A 27567-nucleotide genomic window follows, 5' to 3' on the forward strand; every position below is an offset into this window, starting at 1 on the left:
AACTCTTCCTAGTATTTGAGATGCTCGGGCTGCGGTAAGACGATACAGAGGGTGAGGTGTCGGAGAAGTGGCGTGACGCATGAAGGGCCACGTCCCAGCCAGCCGGCAGCCGCCCTACTCTGCCTTTCTCATCATCACCTACGCCAAATTCTTTCCACCACCATTATATGATTGGGGATAGTTTTCCTTTAAAAATGACTATCAGAAAGAGTGCAAGACCAAAAATAGAAGAAATAAAAGTAAAGCAGTAAAATACGAACGCTGACACAGGTATACATTTCAGCTCAGGAGAGAGAGAGAGAGAGAGAGAGAGAGAGAGAGAGAGAGAGAGAGAGAGAGAGTAAAACGATCCTTTTGTTGTTCGAGTTCTTTGTTTAGTTACTTTTCTAACATGTAATGGGCAAGGTCTGGCGAAGAAGCTAATCTAGAATAATAATGCGCTTTATTGACAACGGGTTTGAAAATACTATGAGGAACCTTCTCTATTTCAAGGTGTGTGAACAACATTGTGCATATCAAGGAGAAATTTCAAGGTGTGTGTGTGTGTGTGTGTGTGTGTGTGTGTGTGTGTGTGTGTGTGTGTACAGTATCGTGTCTATCAAGGAGATGACGCATGGCTCAGGCAGTATAACGACCTCCAAAATGTTAACACATCTGCAGTCCTGATAAGATGAAGTGCCTGAGCCTGCTGGTGTTCTATTTTTCCCTTTCTCTGCTGTAATGACGCTAAAACAGGCAGATTTGCGCCCTCGTTATGACAGGCTACAGAAAGAAAAATATTACATTCCCTGTGATTAGTCTATTTGGCGACATTCTACAAAGCTTAATGATAGACCAACAACATAAAATAATGCTTACAACCTGGCATTCAATATCTAAACTGGTAAGGATAAAAAAAGGAGTAAATGAGTTAAATGAGTGAGTTGAGGAAAGAGAGGGTGAGGAAGGGAGGAGTGGAGTGACGGAGGTAGAGGCAGAGGCAAAGGAGGGGCGGAGGGCAAGGCGACGAGGGCACCCAGTGTGGTGGTGGCCGTGTGTTTCGGATGACTTAGTGTTGAGTGAAGGACATAACGATGGCGGAGAGAACATAATGGTGAGGGTTGTAGTGCCCATGATGGATGACGTGGATGAGGCCATAAAAACAGTGACAGAATATGCTTAAAAGAGTGCTGGGAGGACGCGAACATGGCGTGGGAGCGTGGCACTACAAGCATCATGACAGTGAAGGCTGCGCTCATGCACGACTTGACTGAGGCCGTAGTGTATTGGTGGGTTAGAACAACGCGGTGGAGGTAAAGATGTTGGCGTTATTATCTAGTACATTTTGAGCCCCAAGCTTATCTGCTGATAACGTGGCGGCAGCGGTTGAAACTTCAGTCACTTGCTTCCTCTAGACCCGTACGCGGGTCAGTAGATAAGGCTCCGTAACAACGCAGCACGCCTGGCCCTTGTTTGCTAAGAAGAAAGGAGAAAATCGCCTTTTTTGGTGGGGAGTATTTGTTGGGATGGGTGTGCGGGCAGCTGTGGTGGTGGTGGTGTCGATGGTGATGGCGGCAGGCGTGGCTGCGGCCCCTCAGGATGGCATCACGCTCACCAACGGGTACCAAGGGGTGACAGTGGCCATCAGCGACCAGTTAGACCCAAACCAATGTGATCAGTACATCGACAGCATCAAGGTTCGTATTGGGAGGTGAAGTACAGTTGTGGTAAGAATGCCAGCCAGTAACCTGCACTCACCTCCACAGTTTCTTGTTCTTACATTCGGTGACCTATTAAGAATCTGCTTCCATCTGATAATACATAGCTACTAAATAGATCAAAGGACTGTTGAAAGCAAACTAAACAGTGAAAGGGAGAGCAAAGTTACTTGACTATTTTCCATGAATGTACACACAATGCATCAATTTCTAGATATGATGCTATGCAATACCTAATAATCCACGAAGTTCTGTTGATTATTGTGTATCGCAATAAGACAAAGCATCTTACACGTCTAGTCAAGCTTATAGGATTGCTCCTTTTAATAATAATAACGGAGAAAACTTAGCCATGCCGCGATAGTAACTGGAATACACTGTCGTCCTTCTCTGTGCGACATCTGAGCACGGCCTTGGACTGAATGGTCTTAATCAAGTGGAGGGAAAAAAATCCGGAGAAAATCAAAGCCGAGACAATACAAAATACGAAATATATTCATGGATGAGAAGTATTATTTTATTGATTATTTGTTTCTCTCTCTCAGTAAAGGTATCAATTGTGAGAGACGAAATGCAAACAAAACTTGAGGAAATCTTACTCATGTACCTCGTTGTTCTGCGATTGCTGATCCCGAAGGTGTGCTTGAAGTGACGGTGTTTGTAGAGTTTAACGACTAGAGCAATAACAACAACAATAACGATAATACTACTGTTTTAGTGTCAAATGAAGCATATGAGCGGAATGTTTCACTACAGTTCGCCCGCAAGATGGAGCTGCTTTCTGACTTGCCACACCAGCCCATGGAGGGAACACGATGCTGAGAGAACAGAGGGGATCTTTTTCTATCTTTACTTTCCCGGACACGAATTAACGAGGAGACAACTGCATGGGCTATCAAATTATTATCTATAACATCTCTGTGATAAGATCTTTATCTGTGTTATCAGTTCCTGGAATTTTGAGATCAAGGCGTTTCCTGTAGTAAAGTAACAAGACAATGCACTGACTGTTGGTGTGGATCCTGCAGGAGTGAGGCTGAAGGAGAACCACAACTAAGATTCAACTCCCATTGCTCCCAAACAGCAAGACACAAAAAATAACTGGCCAATTTCTTTTTTGAGAACTTGCGTGATTAATATTGATTTATTCTTGCCTCCTTTGACTTTTTGGGTAAGTGGTAAATTGAGTGGCTTTCTTTCCTCTTTTCCCATCACTCCTTTCCTTCCTTGGCCAGTCTACTTCACTCCTAAAAGAACATATTAAAGATCATGGTTCCCTTGATATCTTGTTATGGCAAAAGGGAAATTACAGGAAGCCAAGAGACCAACACGTGGCAGTCCATGTATAAAACCTGTTTACTTGTACCCGTTTATCATCTCTATATAAACATTTACCTACCTTCCTTTTATACGCCGTACTGACTCAACACTATATTAGATTAGATTAGGTTAGATTAGGTTATAAAATTTTCATTACCGAGTCTGCGCTTTTTTTTTTTGTGTGTGTGTAAGAGTGAGAACTGCAAAGGTGAAAAAAAAAAAACAGAAAAAAAGGCCCACTGGAATTGCAGTCTCCATAAAAGGTTCGAAAGAATTAGTCAAAATTCTGGGACAAATGTCTTGATACATCTCTCTTAAAAGAAAGTCGTAGGAAGATGGAAATACAGAAGCAGGTAGGGAGTTCCAGAGTTTACCAGTGAAAGGTATGAATGATTGAGAGTACTGGTTAACTCTTGTATTACAGGGTTGGACAAAATAGGGATGAGAGGAAGAAGAAAGCCTGATGTAGCGAGGCCGCAGGAGGAGTGGAGGCATGCAGTTAGCAAGATCAATAGAGAGAGCAGTTAGCATGAAAATAGCGGTAAAAGATAGAAAGCGATGCAACATTTCAGAGGTGAGAAAGAGGCCAAAGACAGTCAGTCAGAGGAGGGGAGTTGATGAGACGAAAAGCGCTTATTTTATACCCATTTACCATCACTGTCTAAACATTTATCTACTTTTCCTTTTATATACCGTACTGACTTAACACTATATTAGATCAGGTTAAGTTAGGTTAGGTTAGGTTATAGAAGTTTGATCACCGAGTCTGCGCTTACTTATATGTATTTACCATCACTATCTAAACATTCATCTGCTCTTCCATTATTATATCCCATACGACTCAACACTATATTAGATTAAATTAGGTAGGTTAGGTTAAAAAATTCTGGTTACCGAGTCTTTGCTTACTTGTACGCATTTACCATCTCTATTTTATACATTTATCTATTCTTCCTTTATTATATCCCACACTGACTCAACACTATATTAGATTAGGTTAGGTTAGGGTAGGTTATAACGGATTACCGAGCCATTTTTTTTCCCTCTCTTTTAATCAAACTCTTTATCAAACTTGACCTCTTTACTTCACGTCCTAAGCTGATCATCAACTCTCAGGACGTTGTCTGTTAGATCTGGTGAGATTTAAATTAGTAATACATACATTAGACGAAATATAGGTGTGAGAAATGCTTTTATCTAAAAATACTATTCACAATTTAAGCCCTTCAATACTAGGACACATTCTTACCTTGAGATTTGTGTACGATTAGACCATTTTATTTTACATTAGGAAATATTTATAGAGGTCAGAAGATTAATGGTCACAGTTTTCACTATTTTTAATACCCCACATGAGTTTCTAAAGCTGTATTAAGTCACCAAATAGTAAGTAGAATGAATAAGGAAACGCATCATGGTACTGAAGGCATTAAGCCAAAACAGGGAACTAATGTCACACTATATAAGGGTACGATATTTCTTTCTCGGACGGTGGAAATGCGGCATAAACATAACAGGTGTGTGTGTGTGTGTGGGGGGGTATGTAGGAAGGAAGGGGTGGTGTAAAGATCCGGCAGGTGTTCGTGTTAGGGGAGGGGAGAGGAAGGGTATGAGGAAAAGGTGTGTGAAGCGGGCACCTACGAATGTTCAGTGAAGTATTCCATCCATTTTCAATTTTTTTTTATATCTATCTATCCTTGGGTGGTTACATAAGAACATAAGAAAAGAGGGAAGCTGCAAGAGGTGGCTGTCAGACCTACACGTGGCAATCCCTGTATGAGTAAAGCTACATAATTCCATCTATCATCCCCACCCATAAATTTGTCTAAGGGCTACGTGACTATTCAAGACTAGTATTATAACAATGTTTCCTAAAAGTCACGGGAAAGGTCGTGTGTGTGGCATTAGTGTGTGTACAGCTTTCCCTTCTTACCTTTTCATAGATTACAACTACAACAACAACAACAACAACAATAACAACAACAACATCAGCACTAAAAACTATATAGATTTTTTTTCATACCTTTTCATGGATTACTACAACAGCAACAACAACAACAACAACTGTATAGTTTTTCCTTCATACCTTTCCATTGATTACAACAACAACAACAACAACAACAACAACAGTAGCAACACAAACAACAATAGGCTTACAACAATAGAAACAACAGCAATAAAAACTACAACAATAAAAACTAACAATAACAACAATAAATCACTACACAGCCACTCCCGCCACCGCTAACACTACCATAATAAATAATAAATAATAATAAATAACTAATAATAATAATAATAATAATAATAAAAATAATAATGGCAGGAAGGTGTCTGAGCGGGGAAGCATTTCACTACAAAGTCGGGATCAGTAATTAGCGAAAACCTTACTAAGCAGATTAAGGACTCTATGCAGCATTAACTTGTTCTTTTTTCCTCCACGGATGGCGAACTTCATGTGCGAGAGAGAGAAAGAAGCACAGCAACTTTCACGATTTTTACCTTTCCCTCTGTGTGTGTGTGTGTGTGTGTGTGTGTGTGTGTGTGTGTGTGTGTGTGTGTGTGTGTGTGTGTGTGTGTGTGTGTGTGTGTGTGTGTGTGTGTGTGTGTGTGTGTGTGTGTGTGTGTGTGTGTGTGTGTGTGTGTGTGTGTGTGTGTGTGTGTGTGTGTGATCAGTCTCGTACCTTCATGACGTTAAGTAAAGAAAGAATTGCTCACAAAATCAGTATAGACAAAAAAAAAAAACCTTATCTTCTCCCTTGTTTCTAAAGTCCGGCTCATTTATCATCCTTTATCACCGTCGCTATGTCAACTTCACTCTCTCTCCTTTACGGGCGCACCAAGTTATACAATCACATGGCAAATACTAAATACCAACACCTAAGTGGCCTATGCTGTAGCTACCAGATCTTGCACTATTACTTAAACACCACACGCAACAACAGAACCAAAGCCAGCCACCCACAAAATCCCAAACTGCTCGGAACAATAACAATAAGAAGTCACTCTCGGGCACGTTAGCTCCTCCTTTACGGTGACGCTTTCTAATCAGCATCTTTGCACATAGTTTTCTCACCACGTCGTAGCTTTCTCACTCAAGAGGTGGGCGTGTAATACCTTTGTCGCTGCCAATTTTTGAGGATTATGTTATTCAAAGTTTTGCCGTAAGTTATCTAATGCAAGACGTAACTGCGATGAATTAATTAAGAGAGAGAGAGAGAGAGAGAGAGAGAGAGAGAGAGAGAGAGAGAGAGAGAGAGAGAGAGAGAGAGAGAGAGAGAGAGAGAGAGAGAGAGAGAGAGAGAGAGAGAGAGAGAGAAAATTATTATTGATTTATTGACAAAAGTCTGTTAGTCGCAAACCCAGTATATTCCATAATTAAATGAAAATACCATAAAACAGTATTACTCACGACAATTTTATCCATACAACACCTCTTTTCATATCCTTCCTCCCATTCTCCCTCTACCAGTAAATAACACTGTACCTAAACCAAATTTGCAAACACTAATAAAGATTCCCCAATTAATACAAGTTGCATGCTTAAAACGAATCCTTAAAATTTTCCTCCACCAAATAAACCATAAAAAGTTTAAAGCCAAACGCAGAGAGAGAGAGAGAGAGAGAGAGAGAGAGAGAGAGAGAGAGAGAGAGAGAGAGGATGAATAGGATAAACAGTTTCTATGTAAAACTTTAAATGTCATCAAAATGCTTATACGAATAGAACGATTTTCTCTTGTCAGTTTGTTTGATTGCATTTTGGTAGCAAGAAGCAACGGGTACACAACGGTTTCCTTGCCAGCGATGCCTGATAGGAAAGTAATTGTGGGTACTGTTACACGACGAGTTGATTTGTAAGTTCGCTTATCGTCTGCTTGAAGTGGGCTCGTATGCCTTTCACGCGTGCTAGGTGGTGTGTGTGTGTGTGTGTGTGTGTGTGTGTGTGTGTGTAATTCACTGTTTGATCTGCTGCAGTCTCTGACGAGACAGCCAGACGTTACCCTACGGAACGAGCTCAGAGCTCATTATTTCCGATCTTCGGATAGGCCTGAGACCAGGCACACACCACACACCGGGACAACAAGGTCATAACTCCTCGATTTACATCCCGTACCTACCCACTGCTAGGTGAACAGGGGCTACAAGTGAAAGGAGACACACCCAAATATCTCCACCCGGCCGGGGAATCGAATCCCGGACCTCTGGCTTGTGAAGCCAGCGCTCTAACTACTGAGCTACCGGGCCGTGTGTGCGTGTGTGTGTGTGTGTGTGTGTGTGTAATTCACCACCACCACCACCACCACCACCACGGTCGTCTCTCTCTCTCTCTGTGTGTATGTGTGTGTGTGTGTGTAATTCACCACCACCACCACCACCACTACCACCACCACCCCGGTCGTCTGTGTGTGTGTGTGTGTGTGTGTGTGTGTGTGTGTGTGTCATGAAATAGTAATTTCATGTAATATTCGGGATGTCACAGTGTATTTTGTCTTTCCGGCAGGCCATGGTCACGGCGGCGTCTTCACTACTGTTCACAGCCAGCGGGGAAAAGGTTTTCTTTGGAGACGTGGTGATCGTGGTGCCGCAGCAGTGGGTGTGCCAAGGCAACCCATCTCAACTGGTGTACACGTGGGACTCGGCGCATCTCAGGGTGGCCCCTTCCCATTACCTCTTCGGTGACAATCCCTGGACGCAGCAACCCGGTGGCTGCGGCGAGCCTGGGGACTGGATTTATGTGCCAGAGAATTTTCTGCTGGGTAATACCAACGTGGGCAGCCAAGGTGAGCAGGACTGTGGGTGTGCGATGCTGCTCGGAGAGTCATGAGAAATCTGTTCCAGCATGGCACTAAGCATTTTTTTTTTTTATGCAAGAGGGAAACTTGCCAAAGGCAAGAAAATATATATTAAAAAGGTCTACTTAACCTGCAAGAACATGCTACATGGTGTTACGTGTGTCCTGTCCTGCTGTGGAGCATCATATAGGTAGACGCAGAAATTGATCTGATGACATGTATATTATGACCCACAACACTCTACATAAACTAATATAATTCATAATCAGCAGTAATCGACTACTGATAGCTGCCAGAGTGTCCTCAGTCGAGGCAGCAGTGAGTCACGCTGGTGTGTGAGCCGCAAGGATGGTCATGAATGACTATTTCTGGTTCAATGTTCACCACCACTAAGTCTGGGAGATAAACCCGCCCTCGTTCACATTTTATAGTAATATTCTTGACGGCACCTCGATCTGTATGGCAGACACGCGAACCTAAGCACACCCAAGACAAAAAGGACAATTTCGAGAAGCCAGTAGGTTTACATACATCTTACACTGCCTTAAATTCATCTAATGTTTCTAAAGCTCCCTATTGGTTCTGTCCTCACAACCTTCCTGCTTTGCTTTATAAAAATATGAATGGTAATACTCACTTGCCTTCTGCTTCCCGGCTGGAGTGGCGGGGAAGAACGCGCGACTACCGACCAAGCCACACTGACCAGGCTGTATTATACGGGACTCCTGAATATTTGCCCTGAATCAAACGGTATGAAGCGGTTGTACTGAAGCAGCAGGAGGCTACAATCACCTGAAGTACCGCTGATGCCACGACTACTGCTGTACCCTTTATCCATATTGTCGATATATGTGAGTAGGGGTGAGCACGGAACAGAACACAATGGTGGCAATGAACTGGTCCCATAAATACCCGAACTGTTAGACTTATAATAGGAAACTTCACCGAGGATCATCCGAGGCTTCGAAGAATAAAAAATGAGGAAACTGGATACTGGTGAAGTAGTTTCGACTTCAACAGAGAGAGAGAGAGAGAGAGAGAGAGAGAGAGAGAGAATTTGATTTTGATTTATTTGCCAGGATGTTACATAGTTAGCGTTATAAACGTCAATAATATGGCCTAGTCTCCCGAGCTCCTGATGGCTCCTTAGCAGACATGTTGCTAATCACAAGAGTAATATCAACGATACCCACACAGTGACTGGTCAGTCCAGCATTCACCACTCAAACAGTAATGACAAATACAGTCTAATAATAAATAGATAACAATAATGATATCAATAATGACAGTATTGATAATAATAATAATATTAATAATAATAATAAAAATAATAATAATGATAATGATAATAATGATAATATTGATAACAATAATAATATCAATAATGACAGTAATGATAATAATAATGATAATAATAAAAAAAAAAATAATAATAACAATAACAACAACAACAACATCAAAAACAACAACAACAAAAACAACAATAATAATAATAATGATAATAATAATAATAATAATGGCAATACTAATGGCAATAGTAATAATAATGATGATGATGATGATGATGATGATGATGATGATGATGGTGATGATAATAATAACAATAATAACAATGATACAAATACTAATGATAATGGCATTAGTATTTCATCATCACCACCACCCATCATCATATCTGCTGCCAATAATAATACACCTGCATATACATAATACATTATATACATACAGAGAGAGAGAGAGAGAGAGAGAGAGAGAGAGAGAGAGAGAGAGAGAGAGAGAGAGAGAGAGAGAGAGCTTATATCCTCCTATTAAAATTAATATGTGTCTGCTCTGTGTGTGTGTGTGTGTGTGTGTGTGTGTGTGTGTGTGTGTGTGTGTGTGTGTGTAAACGTGCTCATCACATCTCTCTCTCCCTGTATTGCGTTCCTCTCCATTCTGTTCACATCTATTCTCTCCCGTTACACTGATGCCTTTCCTTGCCCATTCGTTTAATTTGAACACTTTCTGAGTAATATTGGTTCATGGATTACTAAGGTATTACTGTTTCATCTCCAGTTGTCTGTTTTGTTCACTTACTTACTCTTCACACCTTACTAAATCTCGTTTCTCTTCTTTCATAATGTGATGTACCTTATTGTTGCTGGTTTTCCCTTTCATTCGTAAACACCAAGACGTTATAAAGTAAGTCACCAATGTGTGCCTTTCTATAAAGATGCTGGACTGTGTAACTCATTCCATATCAGAAAAGTGTCTCTTTCAATTCTTTACTGGTGTGATGTGGCGAGATTCTCATTCCATTGCAGTTCTATTTATTTTTTTCTTCCTGTGTTTAAATTCTAGGTATGTACTGTTTTTCATGTAATTTTCCTATTGACACAGACACTCATTCTCTTTCTTCGCTGTTATGATTATTGTTTTATTTCGTTAGCTGACACAACCCGCTTTGTATCTGAGTATTTCCTTTCCCTTATCATCACACGAGTCTAAAGAAATATTACCTGGGCGTCTTTCAACACGAATCACGCAGCGACATTTGCTTCCTTTGAAATCCAAACACGAGAAAATATTATTCCTCAATCTTTCAAAAGTTATTATTGTCTCTCTTGCTATATTTAACTTTATTTGCAGACATTCAACAAATTTTCTTCGCAAGACCTCCACCCAGTTCCCGCTCTCTTTTCCTATATCCACGTGCCTCTGCTCCTCCACCAAATTCTAATTTCATATTGAGAAGTTAGATAAAATTTTCTTTCCACTTCTTCCTCACTTATGCTCTTTTCTTCTGACGCCCAGCCTTCTTGAAATAGCTTATTCTTTCGTCTATATGCATTCTGCCCCGCATCTCAAACACTCACTGCTGTTTTACCCTGAATGTTTCACTTTCTTCTGTCCGAATTCTGCTTTGCATACTAAACACTCACTGTTCTATTTCTCTTACAGCACTGTGTCCTCAAGGTTAACTCGTGAGGCAGTGCTCCTTCCAATGCCAGACAGTGTTCACGCCACGGCTGTTATTTATATTCATAGGAGGAAGAGATCATTACTTTATTTCACTTCCACCTGTATCTGCCGCGTCCAGTCATCCATAACTTCTGAAAAATGTCATATCTAGACTGCCTTTTCCTCCTTGTACTAGAAACCCATGTTTTTTTTTTCCGCGTACTAGAGAGTTCCTTTTTTCTTTCAGGTTTTCTCTTGTTCCAGCATTCTGATATTTCGCTGGTTCGTTCCGAAATTTTGCTTTTTGATCATCACAGCTCATACTCTTTGCAATTTTACGAAGTTATCACACACTAAAATACACATTTTAAAGATATTTGAAACACAGCGTTGTCTCTCTCTCTCTCTCTCTCTCTCTCTCTCTCTCTCTGTTTCTCTCTCTCTCTCTCATGTCCTTTCCATTTTTTCCTGCCACTTTTGCACATTTCACATCACATCACACACAATCCCAAACTCTAGACTCACTGAGCTCTGAGTGTTGCTGGAGGAACAAGTTTAGGTATTCAAACAATTACAAAAAATGTCCTTTAATAAGAAAGTAAATATGGATTAAGTTGTAGATGAGGACTAATGATGGATGAGTTCTTCAGCCAGTTGATGATGAAAATTGCCATCCAAGACTTCGTTTAACCTTAAGAACAGCGTTTCCCAACCCCTGTTGTCATGCCTAAGCAGTCCAGCACCCCTAACTAATATCTTGTTATTAGAAGGGTAAAAGAAAGTGAAGTGTGTGCATCACTTCCCAGCACCCCTTATAATTGATTTCAGCATCCCCAAAGGGGTGCTAGCACCCCAGGTTGGGAAACGCTGCTTTAGAATGTATCGACAATATGATAAGGACTGATGCCCAAAGTACTGAAAGGGTTAAGATGCCTGAGTTTCCTTTTCAAAGATGGCAAAAACATACCAGATCCTTCCTTTATATATTTATATATTTACTTATCTATTTTGTAATACGAGAACATTCTGAACATGAGTAAAAAAAATGCGATGAAAACGTTCGAGTAACTATATTACAGCCATCATAAGTTAACATTTTGGGTATTGCATGGAAATTAGAAGGAAGGTAAAATGAAGAAGAAGAAGAAGAAGAAGAAGAAGAAGAAGAAGAAGAAAAAAAGAAGAAGAAAAAGAAGAAGAAGAAGAAGAAGAAGAAAGAGGAACTAATGGGAGCTATTTATTTATTCATTCATTTATCTAGCAGTGAGAGGCAAGAAAAAGAGAAGACAGGCTAGTGGTGAGACCGAGAGGTTCTGTGTAGTGAGTTGTCCTTTCCAGTCAAGTAAGATGACTTGTTATATCCGAGGCTTCTCTGTGCCGTCCGCAGGGAATGTCCTGGTGCACGAGTGGGCCAAGTTCCGCTGGGGAGTGTTTGAGGAGTATGGCCACCTGCACGACGCCATCTTCCCCCAAGTGTACCGCGACGACAACAACACCGCCACGCCCACCTACTGCACCGACACTCAGCTGGAGGGCACCATGTGAGTAGCAGGATTACATTCCCAGGCTTTTACATGCCGCACACTGACTGCATTCACAAAGCTCTTCTTGAAATAGGGTGGGCAGGGCGTGGTCTGCAGTGGATGGGAGAGCGCTGACAGGCAAGGCCAGCGTCATGTTCTGATGTGACGAAAACTCACTGAAATAGTTCACCAATACAAAGTGAGTGGTAGAACTACAGCAGCGCAAATGTGCTGCTTTTCAATTTGATGTCGGACATCATATGCATTTCCTATAACATATTTTTACCTTTAAGATGAAAATAAGATGAAAATGAAGTTTTGCAGCATATTACCAGTCTCTCTCTCTCTCTCTCTCTCTCTCTCTCTCTCTCTCTCTCTCTCTCTCTCTCTCTCTCTCTCTCTCTCTCTCTCTCTCTCTCTCTCTCTCTCTCTCTCTCTCTCTCTCTCCCTATATATATATATATATATATATATATATATATATATATATATATATATATATATATATATATATATATATATATATATATATATATATATATATATATATATATATATATATATATATATATATATATATATATATATATATATATATATATATATATATATATATATATACATATAATAGACAATATTAATGTGTGGGTCGGAGTCCATGTTGAAGAGAAGAGAATAATGGGTGCGGCAATTCTTGGAGAAGCTGAGGCGAGCGGCGCGGCGGCGTGGCTGCCTGGCCGTGAGAGTCCCGCCACGCATCCCGCCTTTAAACATTAATCAAATGCCATTTTCAATTACTAATAAATAATACAAATTCATTCCACGAACAACTCTATAATAACATTTTCAGCGTTAATTCATATATTAATATAAATGAATGGCAAATTCTCATTAACCATTTATTATACTCACAATTTCAGCATTATGACACAGACTATAATTTATGAATGGCAATATTGACCTCGGTAAATTACTCGTTGTACTTTTAACTGTTGGTCACATGTGGTGGTGTTTTTTTTTCAAGGGCTCCTTGATAATTCCATGAAGCTTTGGCCTCTGAAGGCTGTGACGGGATGTCAGGATGGCAAGACATTCTTGAACGCACAAGTTCCATCGACAAGTGAATCAAACTTTTGCCGAAGTTTTGTCATTCCAAATTCTTATTGTTCTCTTGGCGTTTTCTCCCATTTAGTTTTTCATTTTCTCTCTTATTTTCTTCTCCCCTCGTGCTTCTTTTTTGAATTTTCATGGCCGTTATTTTATTCCATTTGTATTTTTCATTTCTCTCTCTCTCTCTCTCTCTCTCTCTCTCTCTCTCTCTCTCTTATTCTGAGACTGCTATGCAAAGAGTTTCAGTGTTTGAGTAATGGATTGAACAACACATGCAGGCACACTGACTCACGCACGCACGCATGCACTGTGTAGTGTAGTGATTGTTAGAACATTCGGCTCACAACTAAGTATGGCTGGTTGGGTGACCAACACACGATTGTAGGTGAATGGCACACACAGACACACACACACACACACACACACACACACACACACACACACACACACACACACACACACACACACACACACACACACACACACACACACACATATATATTTATTTTTATTGTCAAGGGTATATAAATACAGAAATACAACAACAACAGCAACAACAACAACAACAATAACAACAACAACAACAACAACAACAACAACAACAACCCTACTACCACAAACTACATGTCACCGGTCCGCAGGTCGTGTTCAGAAGGCAGTGAAGCAGATTGCCAGTTCATCCCTGAGTTGACACAAAACACCAGTGCCACCTCTTCCCTCCTCGCCGCTCCCTTCCTTGACTCGGTAAGGTCTTCTTTTCTTCGCTCTCTTCCCTAATCAACCTCAGACATTGGCTCTAACCGACTCAGAAATAGCTTGTCTTTGTCCTCTCTCACACTCCACTCGCAGTGCAGGAGTAGTTCTGATGTAAGTGTCTCTCTCCATGCACTTACTGAACGTTCTTGTATCTTGCACACTCGAGCACAAATTATTGAACGTGTTGGTGTCTCATAAGAACTAATGTCAGTCCAAGGAAATGATGATTCGGGTTCTTAGTGTAAAATTTTGGTCAAGCTATCACTGCAACCATTAAAATACTATTGAAAAGTCTCAATAGCTTTCACTTTAAGTTGTTGAGCATAGTCAGAACAAGATGGACAAATGTCGAGGAATATAAAGGCTTACGGTTTTGCTGCCATTTGGTTCTTTTTTATCCATTTATATGTATTTATTTGCAAAACATACAGGCAACAAAAAATATACAAACCCATTAACGTATGACAAGTAAAAAATATATTACCTATTTTCATCTTGTAGTGCCGTTTCATAAAAATAACGTTTCCTTTCAGGTGATTAACTTTTGCGACGCCGCCAGCCACAATGCAGCAGCGCCCACCAAACACAACCTGCTTTGCGATCAGATGAGCGTCAAGGAAGTGATGGCTCGGCACGCGGATATGAGCGGGTGAGGGATTCTCCTAAACGAATGCTTTATTCTTCTACTTGGACAACTCATATTTTTCAAAGGTCTTAGAGTTCATATGTCGGGTTGTTGTGGGTATGTTTTCCCATTAACCCTTTCAGTGCTATGACGCGTTTTTATATCAATTTTGCTTACTATTTAGTGATTCTATACAGCTTCAGAATCTTATGTTGGAATTGAAATAGTGAAGACTCTGGCCATAAATCTTCTGATCTCCATAAACCATTCCCAATGTAAATACAATCGTCTAATCATAACCAAAATCATGATAAAAATGCTTCCAAGTACTAAGAGGTTAACGGTGTAAAGCCTTGATAAAACTGCATATTACTGGAATCACATAAACACTCCTGAAAACTCGAAATTCTCTAGAGCTTGTAAGATGTCGTAGTGAAAAGACACGGGAAGGTTTGAGAGTAAGTGCATAATGTTTCACAAACAAACCTGATAACATTGTGTTCCGTGCCCTTAAACAGTTCAGTTCAGTTTAGTTCAGTTCAGTAGTCTTTATTCACACAAAATGTGTACACTTAAAAAAAACTAAAACTAAATAAAGGCTATAAAATACATTTCATTAAAATTCAAAAATATTACACTGTTACTACAAGTCAGTCGATATCACACATAGAATCTTACCTCACTCAGTACACAAAACATTAATGATTATTTTTATCACAAACTACAGTACTCTCATCGAGCCTCTTTGCAAAGCCCACACGGATAGTTAGTCTGCATGTGAGTGTTTTTCCAACTGATGATGTGAATACTTGCTAAATTGTCACTAGAAATATGAAAGCCTCTTTGAAACGCTGCCCGAAAAGAACTTGGCGAAGGGAAAACCAAGGCTGTGTGTTCCTGGTACTGGTGTTCATCATACAGATTCAGGTGGTGCCGCAGTTTCCAGTAAAGGTGTTGTGCTTCACAGTGACATGTACAATTAATATTCCTCAGTGTTATGTACAGCTGTGGTGTCAGGGTGTGTCAGCGTGTGTGCAGGTGTGGTGTCAGGGTGTGTGCAGCTGTGGTGTCAGGGTGTGTCAGGGTGTGTGCAGCTGTGGTGTCAGGCTGTGTGCAGCTGTGGTGTATGGGTGTGTCAGGGTGTGTGCAGCTGTAGTGTCAAGGTGTGTCAGGGTGTGTGCAGCTGTGGTCTCAGGGTGTGTGCAGCTGTAGTGTCAGGGTGTGACAGCGTGCGTGCAGCTGTGGTGTCAGGGTGTGTCAGGGTGTGTGCAGCTGTGGTGTCAGGGTATGTCAGGGTGTGTGCAGCTGTGGTGTCAGGGTGTGTCAGGGTGTGTGCAGCTGTGGTGTAAGGTTGTGTCAGGGTGTATGCAGCTGTGGTGTCAGGGTGTGCCAGGGTGTGCGCAGCTGTGGTGTCAGGGTGTGTCAGGGTGTGTCAGGGTGTGTGCAGCTGTGGTGTAAGGGTGTGTCAGGGTGTATGCAGCTGTGGTGTCAGGGTGTGCCAGGGTGTGCGCAGCTGTGGTGTCAGGGTGTGTCAGGGTGTGTGCAGCTGTGGTGTCAGGGTGTGTGCAGCTGTGGTGTCAGGATGTGTGCAGCTGTAGTGTCAGGATGTGTCAGGGTGTGTGCAGCTGTAGTGTCAGGGTGTGTCAGGATGTGTGCAGCTGTGGTGTCAGGGTGTGTCAGGGTGTGTGCAGTTGTGGTGTCAGGGTGTCAGGGTGTGTCAGGGCAGTTGTGGTGTCAGGGTGTGTGCAGGAGTGGTGTCAGGGTGTGTCAGGGTGTGTGCAGCTGTGGTGTCATGATGTGTTATGGTGTGTGCAGCTGTGGTGTCAGGGTGTGTCAGGGTGTGGACAGCTGTGGTGCCAGGGTGTGTGCAGCTTTGGTGTCAGGGTATGTCAGAGTGTGGGCAGCTGTGGTGCCAGGGTGTGTGCAGCTTTGGTGTCAGGCTGTGTGCAGCTGTGGTATCAGGGTGTGTGCTGCTGTGGTGCCAGGGTGTGTCAGGGTGTCTGCAGCTGTGGTGCCAGGGTGTGTCAGGGTGTCTGCAGCTGTGGTGCCAGGGTGTGTCAGGGTATGTGCGCTGTGGTGCCATGGTGTGTCAGGGTGTGTGCGCTGTGGTACCATGGTGTGTCAGGGTGTGTGCAGCTGTGGTGCCAGGGTGTGTGCAGCTGTGGTGCCAGGGTGTGTCAGGGTGTGTGCAGCTGTGGTGCAGGGTGTGTCAGGGTGTGTGCAGCTGTGGTGCCAGGGTGTGTCAGGATGTGTGCAGCTGTGGTGCCAGGGTGTGTCAGGGTGTGTGCAGCTGTGGTGCCAGGGTGTGTCAGGGTGTGTGCAGCTGTGGTGTCGGTGTGTCAGGGTGTGTGCAGCTGTGGTGCCAGGGTGTGTCATGGTGTGTGCAGCCGTGGTGCCAGGGTGTGTGCAGCTGTGGTGTCAGGGTGTGTGCAGCTGTGGTGCCAGGGTGTGTGCAGCTGTGTTGGCAGGGTGTGTGCAGCTGTGGTGTCAGGGTGTGTCAGGGTGTGTGCAGCTGTGGTGTCAGGGTGTGTCAGGGTGTGTGCAGCTGTGGTGCCAGGGTGTGTGCAGCTGTGGTGTCAGGGTGAGTCAGGGTGTGTGCAGCTGTGGTGCCAGGGTGAGTCAGGGTGTGTGCAGCTGTGGTGTCAGGGTGAGTCAGGGTGTGTGCAGCTGTGGTATCAGGATGAGTCAGGGTGTGTGCAGCTGTGGTGCCATTGCTTAATACTCTGAAAATGGATGGCAAATTTCTGGAAGACTGAGAACTTTTTCCGATTGAGTGAGTTTTTATTGAGAGTTTTTGAGGTGTATGTAACAAGTAACAGCACCGTGCAGCTTTCCTGACAAAGCCGCAATATGTCATGATGGTGTTCAAGATTAACAACTGGTCTCCTCGCCCCCAGGAACTCCCCCATCAGCTTGGCGAGCACCAACTTCACGGTGGTGAATGCGATGCCGGACTGGCCGCGCACGGCGCTCCTCGTGGAGAACACTACAGCGATGGCTTGGGATGGAAATGGGAAACAGGTTAGTACCATCCATTGGCTTCTGCTTACATCAGGGAGGCGGTGGCGTAGTGGGTAAGGTGATGAGCGTGGGATCGGGCAGACGTCCATGCATAGATTCGAATCCCACCACAAGCCGTCTTGAAACTTTGTCATTTGTCGAGTGGTTTAGTTATCTACATGTCACCATGATACCCAGGTTCTAGGTGGAGGTGTAATTGCTTTACACCAAAGATGTCCTTGGGTAGTGATATGGGCCCTAATATGGGTACCACTATAAATAAAATTGCCTACGCCGCTAATGGGTGCAAGCTGAACAGCACTTCCCATACCCTTCAAGTATACCTACAGGCGCTATAGGCCACAACGTAAAAAAAAAGTCTGCTTTTTCACCCAGAATCTACCTCTGCTCATGTGCACTAATTGTGTTCCAGGTGATAGGACGCTGGAAGCAGCTGCGTGATAATGTGCGCCAGTTCATCTTGCAGGAGGCCGCAGCGGAGAGCTATGTGGGTGTGGTTTTGTTTGGGAGCAACATTGCGACTTTCGATATGCTTCCACTCACTGATAACCAGAACAGAGAGAAACTGGCTGAATTTATTCCTGAAGATTCGCCTACTGTGGGGAACAAGGTCTTGGGCGCAGCCATCAAGAGGGGAGTTCAGGTACGCGTATCCTGTTTAATATCAAACACGTAGCGATAGAAAATATAGGCATCATTGCGGTAAGGAGAAGGTGGTGCAAGGCGAAGGAGGCCACGACAAGCTCAATGTTTCTTAATGGTGGAGTTATAGTCTTAGATCAGGATTACAGCTGACAGAATACAATTGAATACATTGTGAATCATTTGATTTTGTTGTGATGGAAAGATGTAATTAATACTTAATGATGCGATCCTTAGCTACTGGGTCCCCAAGGTGGGACGCTGATTCTTGTGACACAAAACGTGCAAGAATATACACCTCCCCCAAATGAAGATGTGGTGGGGGCCGCCGAGAACAATCCTGTGTGGCCAATTCTGTACCCAAGTGAACAGAATGTGCCCACACAGATATATGAACAACTGGCTGGTATTTCTCCAGACACGTCCGTCCTCACAATACCTAATGATATATTACCCAGTGAGGATGGTTATCCTATCCAATCCGTTGATACATCTGTAGGGCTTCACGACAGCTTACTGACAGCTGCCGGCAGCCCAACGGTCCGGGTAGGTACTTAGAGAGCTGTTGCTAATATTATGATCATGTTCTAATTTCAATATCATGCATGGAGCTGTATGATTAAGTAACGCTTGTTTCAGAGAGCTAATGGTAATTGTCTAACTGACGTCTGCAATATTGGCCTTCAAGTAAGCGACAACACTGCGTACATCTCTCCAGCTTATGTTGAAGTTTTCAAGAGCCCCAGTGATTTTGCCGTAATTAGTGTCACTGACCCAAATGGCGAAACCATTGCTCCTGCTAACCAAGTACAGTTTGTCAACATGTATCAAATTAACACGTTACAGGTAAAGGAATGTGTGTGTGTGTGTGTGTGTGTGTGTGTGTGTGTGTGTGTGTGTGTGTGTGTGTGTGTGTGTTACTCATCTGTACAGTCATTTGGTGGTCACCCAGCCAACCGTTCCTCTACGGAAAGAGCTCAGAGCTCATGATGACTGATCTTCGGATAGGATCAAGGCCACTCATACACCGCTCACCCAGACAGCAAGGCCACACCCCTTCGGCTTACTTCCTATGCCTACTTATTTCCTATACCTACTTACTGCTAGATGAACAGGGACTACACATTAAGAGGTTACTCTGTTTGCCTCGCCGCGGCCGGGACTCGAACCCGGACCTTTTCGGTTTTAAGCCGAGCGTGCTGACCACTGCATTACGTGGTGTGTGTGTGTGTGTGTGTGTGTGTGTGTGTGTGTGTGTGTGTGTGTGTGTGTGTGTGTGTGTGTGAGGCCACACTCATGAAATGCGAAAGAATTTAGTATTTAGTTATACAGTCGCATAACAAATAAATGAGAATAAAGAAGAAAGAAGTATGTTTGGGGATCTGAATAGCTGGGTTGGTGCGTTACAGAATGGCGTGTATCAAGTATCCATCACGAATTCCGCAATGACTAAGAAAGTGATAGCAGAACTCTGGGCAACTCCCGCTCCGGCGCCGCTCAATTTGGAGGTGTCTGCGTGGAGTCCCAAAGGACTTGACAATCTGCCTTATTCTAAAGGATCCGCCCCACGCCTACTGGCCACGGTAAGACAGTGAAAAGGTGAGGGACGCTGGTGTTGATGACGCTGCAAAGCCTCACACGGAGCTATGGCACTTTAAAAAATACTCTTGGAACATTAGATCAGTGGCCCCTCCAGGAAACAATTACAAATGTAGCTCCATCACCTCAACACTGCCAGGGGAAGGAGGAAGGATGAGGGGGAGGAGAGGGGAGCTTTGTTGTCACTGATATGCGTGATGATGAAGATGACAATGGTAGGGATGGTGGTGATGTTGGTGTTGATGTTGATTCAGTAACTCTTCCCCTGTTTTACTCCTACTGCCTCCCTCCCTCGCTGTCCCTTCTCTTTCAGCTTTCTTAATTTGTAGCACTTCACTTCTTGTTTATTAATCCCCTTTCCTTTTATATCTTGACATTTGTAGCTAATTTATTATGCTCCATCCTACCACAATTTTGTTCTTACTATCACTATTCAAACCTACCATAATGATGTTGTCGCGCCTTGCCTTTTATTTCTTTAGTTCAATCAATCAATCAATCAATCTCCACTCACGCAGTTCCCTGCAAGCCACATATCATAGCTCAGTCACAGCTCCGCGCCAGCCACCAGCCACATCCCTCCATTAGTCACAAAAGATACACTTATGATGACAATGATGGTACTTGTAACGATGATAATGATGATGATGATGATGATGTGTTTTCAGGTCACCACAAACTCTTCACCGGTGTTGTTGGCGGATGTCACAGCGGTGGTGGCTAATAAGGACAGCCAAGGAGCTTCAGTCAACATCACTCTTAATGACAACGGTATCGGGGGTGAGTGCTGCTTCATGTGATGATGAGAGCAGGACCATGTTCTGAAACAATTCTACACCATGCAGTTTACACCTTCCCTCGGTCTCATCAAACTGTTAGGATTGTTTTCAAATACCACAGAGATGACCAGTTGAGATTTTTTTTTTACTGAAGTGCAGTTTTCTTGATAAACTATCAATTGAGTAATAAAAACCTTCAAGCAACTCCCACTACAGGAGTATTTCTTACTATGGGGTAAAGAAATCATTCTTAGAAGTTGCAGGGAAATGCTGTCTACGTGTTGATATAATGTCAGTATTATCTCAAGGGATACACACATATCAAAGAGATACTTTCTGATAAGAGAGCGTTCTTTTATTTGATGCACCTCAGTCCCTAATATTCAACTGTGTTGATTGATTTCAGCAAAGTGATGGGAACGCTAAGTTTGTACGAACATTCCATAGTTTGGGAAGAAATTTGGGTCACTCAGCTCTGTGATGCACATTAGAGGACGCTGAGTCGCCTAAGTGCTTAATTTAAGATTGGTTAAGAAATGCGGCACTAGAATCTGTTAGGAGTTGTTGAGATATTATGACGTGGAACGGCTTTGGAATATGGTTGTCAGTCTCTTGGTCCCAAACATCTTCGTGTCCGTTTCATACTTGTGTGAACGAAATCTAGTCCTCGTTCTTGCTTATTTTTTCTATATAAATTGCTGCAGCTGATGTGACGGGACAGGACGGAGTCTACTCTGGCTACCTGGTGGGATTCCAACCCCAAGACAGCGTCGACATCACTTTGACAACTACAGACAACAATGGACTGGCCATGATGGTGACCCCCTCCCTAAGGGCCGCCCCGACCACCCAAGGTTAGCAGTGTTGTTGGAGGTCTCTTTAAGGTGTATAATATGAGGAACGGTCTCTCGTGGTATACTATCCTTCTTTGTTTCTAAAACAAAGCTTTGGCGATCCCGCCACCTAACTATCTCCTAACTGCATGAAATACTTTACCAACTATTATTCAACCTCCTAATAGTAAGGGCTTAGCGGGATATCCAAGTTAAACCTAATGTACTCGTCAAGGATGCAGTCAACCAAGACAACAACACTCAGACGATCTTCAGAATTTTGTTTTACATAGATAGAATTACAAGATCGCGAAGTTACAACAGGAATGCAGAACATCACATTTAAAATCTTTATAGCATGGCTTCCATTTATTGAGCATGTCACTATCTTATATATGTAAGAAAAAATACTCAAAAAACAGAAGAACAAAGAGGATATCATATTTACATACTTTACGTATCTTTTTATTTCTCCTGCCAAGACGGGCTTGAGTCTTGGTGTTCTTGCTTTGTTTACAGTTTTTGATCGGCTTGGGTTTGTCAACAAACAATGGGAGGCTGCCACTCCTTGGAGGTTAGTTCCCGTACCATACACCACACACAGAGAAGCCACCAGAACACCATGACACAGCTCCAAGCCACTGCTATGCCAAATTCCTTTAGCTGCGAAAATACTTACACAAGTTTCACACTTAGAACATGTGACATTTATAGCTTTGGGTTAGTTGGGTTAGGTTTGAGACCTTATTTTGTACCCCATGTGTTTTGTGAGCCTTAATAACTCCTAATATAATTCTCTTTAGCTTGTAAAATAATTCAGTAATGACTTGAAACATTTCATATTGATATGAATCAAAGCTAACTTAAACAAACCTAATTTAACCAAAGCAAAAAACTTCTCATGTCCTACGTTAGAAATAAGTTGTGCCTTTTGATGTGCATGCGAAGGCGGCTAACTCGTCAGTATTTTTGCGGTTCAGCGATCTCGCACGACACCGCCATTAAAACGGCTTTCGTGACAAAATAGCATAATATTCGCGAGAACACAAGTGATGCGCGCCACGGTCTGCTCGTGTCTCTCCAATGGTAAGTTTTAGCGAGCACCGTCAGAGATGAGATGTGAGGCGACGAGGTTCTGTTACGCACTCAGCATGGTCGGGGTTCACTGCGCAACACGTCTTTGTTACGGTGTTCTGATCGAGTGTTTGTTCAATACTTCAGGTTCCAGAACACTATTTTTACCTTACGAGTAAGTATATCATAACAATTATCATGCTCATGGATTAATTATTAACACTTTGATGCACCGCAGGAGCCGTGGCTTGCTGTGGAAGTAAGCTGAACGTGTCAAGCCTTCAACTTACAGCCACTGGAAACTTTGCATTCACCTCGTCTGCTGTCTCGGGACGGTTCACGGGGGTGTCGCCTGGGACGCTTCCCCCGGGCCAAGTGACGGACCTCCAGGCGTTTCGTACTGGCCGTGATGTGACTCTCTCCTTTACAGCTCCGGGAGCACAACTTGACCAAGGCGAAGGTGAGTGCCTCTACGTGCCAAATGCTAAGTAATAAATCACTCTACAAGATTTACCAATTATCTATCTAATTTTATCTGGTCTTATTGTCTTTGTCTCATTATTGTTATTATTATTACTATTATTATTATTATTATTATTATTATTATTATTATTATTATTATTATTATTATTATTATTATTATTATTATTATTATTATTATTATTATTATTATTATTATTATTATTATTATTATTATTATTATTATTATTATTATTATCATTATTATTATTATTATTGTTATTATTATTTTATCTTCATTTATCTATTTACTTATTCATTTTTCCTCTGTGGCGCAGCGGACTGGTACGCGGTGCAGTGCCAGGTGGGCGGCGCGGACCTGTCCCCTATCGGCAACATTTCTGGAGTGGCGGCGGGATCACCGGTGGAGGAACAAGTTACACTTCCGGACTGCAACAAAGTGTACACCTTGACTGTGGTGGCGTACTACAATGGCGTGCATGGCAGCGTCTCCAATGGTGTGCGAGAGATGGCGGCGTGCAGCTCTACCAGTGGTGGTCTGTCAGCAGGAGCCATCGCTGGCATCACCATCGGCTGCATCCTGGGAGTGCTCCTTATAGTTCTGCTGGTGTACCTGGGTCTGAACAGTGACCACCTGGATGACCTGTGGGTGTGGAGGATGCTGACCTGCCGTTGCTGTCCCTGGTGCAAGGACACCAAGGATGACGATGACCTGTACAGCCCGCCATCTCAGGCCAGGCGGACTGACTTCATTCGTGGCAACAATGGAGGCGCGAAGCCAGTGCGTAGCTTGGCTGACCTGTACTCCAGACCGAGTGTCGGGGTGAAGAAGGAACAGCAGCAGACAAGTTCTCAAGACGAAGATGACGGAGGGTTTGGAGAACGTATGAAACAAAACAAAATGCAGATGAAGGCAGTAGAAGATGGTGAAAGTCTGGCATCGTCACACAGCACCCTGCCCATCAACCAAGTGGGCCTCCCTGTCGGTAGCGACAACCATGCCTACGACGACGGCCCCTACACCTCCTACAGGACTGCGCCCCCAGTGCCAGCACGCAGGGCAAACACGCAAGTGTAGGGCGAGTTGTGTCCGTGATAGGTACAATGCCAAGACACATCCTCCTCATCTACAACACCTGCACCTGTCGCTCTCCAATCACCCTTGGCATTTCTCCCTACAGCGCGTCCTTTACTCTCCCACACCTCCTATAACGTCACCAAACCCTCGCCCTACACACGCCTTCAGTCCTCCTCCTTTACTGCTGTGGACAGAGAGATTCAAACACCACAAATGTCTCCCCAACAAAACTATTAATATACATTGACGTGATTTTGTGGAATGATATCGATAATAACTTTTACGCACTAATTCTTTACTTTATTCAATATTAAATCGCACTTGATTGCACTGTATTTAGCTATTATTATTGATGCTATTATTATTATTTCATATATATATATATATATATATATATATATATATATATATATATATATATATATATATATAGAGATTTAGCTAGAGATTATTGATGCTATTATTATTATTTCATATATATATATATAGAGAGAGAGAGAGAGAGAGAGAGAGAGAGAGAGAGAGAGAGAGAGAGAGAGAGAGAGAGAGAGAGAGAGAGAGAGAGAGAGAGAGAGAGAGAGAGAGAGAGAGAGAGAGAGAGAGAGAGAGAGAGAGAGAGAGAGAGAGAGAGAGAGAGAGAGAGAGAGAGAGAGAGAGAGAGAGAGAGAGAGAGAGAGAGAGAGAGAGAGAGAGAGAGAGAGAGAGAGAGAGAGAGAGAGAGAGAGAGAGAGAGAGAGAGAGAGAGAGAGAGAGAGAGAGAGAGAGAGAGAGAGAGAGAGAGAGAGAGAGAGAGAGAGAGAGAGAGAGAGAGAGAGAGAGAGAGAGAGAGAGAGAGAGAGAGAGAGAGAGAGAGAGAGAGAGAGAGAGAGAGAGAGAGAGAGAGAGAGAGAGAGAGAGAGAGAGAGAGAGAGAGAGAGAGAGAGAGAGAGAGAGAGAGAGAGAGAGAGAGAGAGAGAGAGAGAGAGAGAGAGAGAGAGAGAGAGAGAGAGAGAGAGAGAGAGAGAGAGAGAGAGAGAGAGAGAGAGAGAGAGAGAGAGAGAGAGAGAGAGAGAGAGAGAGAGAGAGAGAGAGAGAGAGAGAGAGAGAGAGAGAGAGAGAGAGAGAGAGAGAGAGAGAGAGAGAGAGAGAGAGAGAGAGAGAGAGAGAGAGAGAGAGAGAGAGACTTGCCGCTTCCAGAGCCCAAGAAAGAGTGAGGCAATGTCAGCCAGGTGAGTCAGTAAGGTGTGTTGGATTGGTCACAGTGATGCCCACAGCCACAGCGTATCAATGACACACACACACACACACACACACACACACACACACACACACACACACACACACACACACACACACACACACACACACACGGGCTGGCTGGCTGGTTCCCTTTCTGTCTGTCAAGGGACGCACGTTTGGTATCTTAGAATTTTCAGGTTAGGGAAAGTTTGCCTCTTTGTGGCTGCGCTTTCCTTCAACTTGTGTTTTAATACATGTTTTTCTATTTCATAGCTGTATTGAGTATGCTTATTCCTATCTCGAGAGTTGCTTAGTAGCTTGTTTTATTTTGTATATTGCATGAATGTAAAAAAAAGTAAAGTTACACACACACACACACACACACACACACACACACACACACACACACACACACACACACACACACACACACACACACACACACACACACACATTTTCAAAGTATGAACAATAATAACTCTAAATTTCTGATGGGTAGTGGCAATGAAGCAGCAGAAAGAACACTGGTATAGTTTTCCCCCACTCCATGAAACCACTAAGGGATTCTGTTAACCTGGAATGTAATGTTGAGGTGTCATAGTCTTACAATAGTACCCGACACCATGTAAACACCTGCAATAAACACCCCTAGAGCGACACTACAATCACCATCTCCTGTATTCTTTCTTATTCTTCCTCTTATTCTCCTCCATTAACTACTACAACAAAAACAACTAAATAGAAAATAATTGCCCCTTTTTTTAATATCTCTCCTACTCTTACGTTTCCTCTTCATAACACCTGCAATAAACCCACTAGAGTGAGTGCTGCCTTTTTGCCTCCACCCCACCACTCATCCCAGTACTTCCTCCCTCAACAAACTCCCTCTGGTTCTCTCTAACTTTCTTCCGACACTGTGGCAATATTCTGTAACACTTTTTCGTCTCGGCTTCACTACATTAAAAAAGGCTCTATTTGTAGAAGTTGGAGAAACATTCAGGGGGTGTTTTTATAGTTTTAGTGAGATATTAACAAGATTTCTACAGTTTTAGCGGGAGAAATACCCTTTGAGAAGACTGCTAATCATCTCTCCGGCCTTTGGAAGTAGTAATAGTGAGAGAGGAAAGCGTTTCTAGATTGAATTATAGGGTGAAGCCTCCAGTTATTCAGTACTGACCGAAATGCAAACTATTCTTAATGGGCTAACACTCACACATACACACACACACACATACACACACATTCTCTCTCTCTCTCTCTCAGCACCTTCCAGAGAGTTCTTCCTTAAAACAGGCCGTAATCACCAGCGGCTAGTGTTTACGCACCTTCAAGGCTCTACATAAGCCACTTTACGATCTGAACCCCGCCCGCCCCTGCTCCGGCACTCGCTTCCAAACTCGGACGAAAGAGCGAGAATTTTAGCGCAAGATCTCGGTCGTGTGGGCCATTTCCTCTCACGTGATGGACTTCAACGGGGAATTATTCAACGGCAAATGAGGTCATGAATTACCTGAGGCAGTTGAGAGCAAGGCAAGGAGGTGTTACGTGCGTGGGGCTCCGAACCAAGTGGTACTCAGGAGGCAGACGTTCGAATCCCCCAAATCTGTGAAGGGAGATGAAAGGAGCTAGAGTGAGATACAGGGATGTGGAGGCCTTGGTGAGGAGTGATGCTGGCGACTGTTTCTGACCCGTGATGGTTGCTGTGTGTGTGTGTGTGTGTGTGTGTGTGTGTGTGTGTGTGTGTGTGTGTGTTTGTGTCATATGAAGGTTTTTTGATCCCCGAATATGAAAAAAAAGATAAATAAAAAATATGGAAAAAAAAAAACTGTCACTGCCAACTCCAAACAGAATGAGAAACAACTGCACTAAAGCCTAAGAGAGAGAGAGAGAGAGAGAGAGAGAGAGAGAGAGAGAGAGAGAGAGAGAGAGAGAGAGAGAGAGAGAGAGAGAGAGAGAGAGAAAATAACCTTCTAACTGAACTAAACACCACCAAATCTATCTATACATTACACAGCTATGACTTTTCTACGGCGGTCTTGCGTGATATGGCCTTCCGAATAGCATGATTCGCTCCTCCTC

At 43.1% G+C, this 27567-nt stretch overlaps 2 protein-coding genes and 1 long non-coding RNA gene across 6 annotated transcripts in view; 1 reads left to right on the forward strand and 2 right to left on the reverse strand.

Annotated features, from left to right (window-relative positions):
• LOC123520575 (protein maelstrom-like) overlaps nt 1-8558 on the reverse strand; it is a 46473-nt gene extending 37915 nt beyond the window's left edge. Inside the window, exon 1 of one of the 4 annotated variants that reach the window (XM_045282962.1) lies at nt 8448-8558. The gene's annotated coding sequence lies outside the window, so the exon portion shown is untranslated. Of the gene's footprint in view, nt 1-2296; nt 2529-8447 lie in introns of those variants that run through there. The other 3 variants (XM_045282963.1, XM_045282964.1, XM_045282965.1) reach the window with 3 other exon arrangements.
• On the forward strand, nt 1009-24605 carry LOC123520570 (calcium-activated chloride channel regulator 2-like). Its single transcript, XM_045282957.1, has 14 exons — nt 1009-1676; nt 7519-7798; nt 12138-12291; nt 14025-14127; nt 14673-14788; nt 17662-17785; nt 18198-18428; nt 18665-18973; nt 19067-19273; nt 19837-20010; nt 20695-20806; nt 21510-21659; nt 22951-23172; nt 23510-24605. Exons 1-14 carry the CDS (start codon nt 1506-1508, stop codon nt 24268-24270), a joined length of 3114 nt encoding a protein of 1037 aa, XP_045138892.1. The 5' UTR covers nt 1009-1505; the 3' UTR covers nt 24271-24605.
• Nucleotides 24606-26998: 2393 nt separating this feature from the next.
• Nucleotides 26999-27567, reverse strand: part of LOC123520577 — a 53955-nt gene continuing 53386 nt past the window's right edge. The window contains exon 3 of the long non-coding RNA XR_006679310.1: nt 26999-27091. This is a non-coding gene — a long non-coding RNA (uncharacterized LOC123520577). The remainder of the gene's footprint in view (nt 27092-27567) is intronic.

Source organism: Portunus trituberculatus, chromosome 47, assembly GCF_017591435.1.
Source record: "Portunus trituberculatus isolate SZX2019 chromosome 47, ASM1759143v1, whole genome shotgun sequence".
In the NCBI taxonomy this organism is placed as follows: domain Eukaryota; kingdom Metazoa; phylum Arthropoda; class Malacostraca; order Decapoda; family Portunidae; genus Portunus; species Portunus trituberculatus.

Excerpts from the sequence above, each read along its gene's own strand:
- LOC123520570 (XM_045282957.1), top strand. The coding sequence starts at position 1,506 with ATGGGTGTGCGGGCAGCTGTGGTGGTGGTGGTGTCGATGGTGATGGCG. Across the intron at positions 18,974-19,066 it reads CCGGCAGCCCAACGGTCCGG|AGAGCTAATGGTAATTGTCT; the intron begins GTAGGTACTTAG and ends CGCTTGTTTCAG. Across the intron at positions 23,173-23,509 it reads ACAACTTGACCAAGGCGAAG|CGGACTGGTACGCGGTGCAG; the intron begins GTGAGTGCCTCT and ends TCTGTGGCGCAG.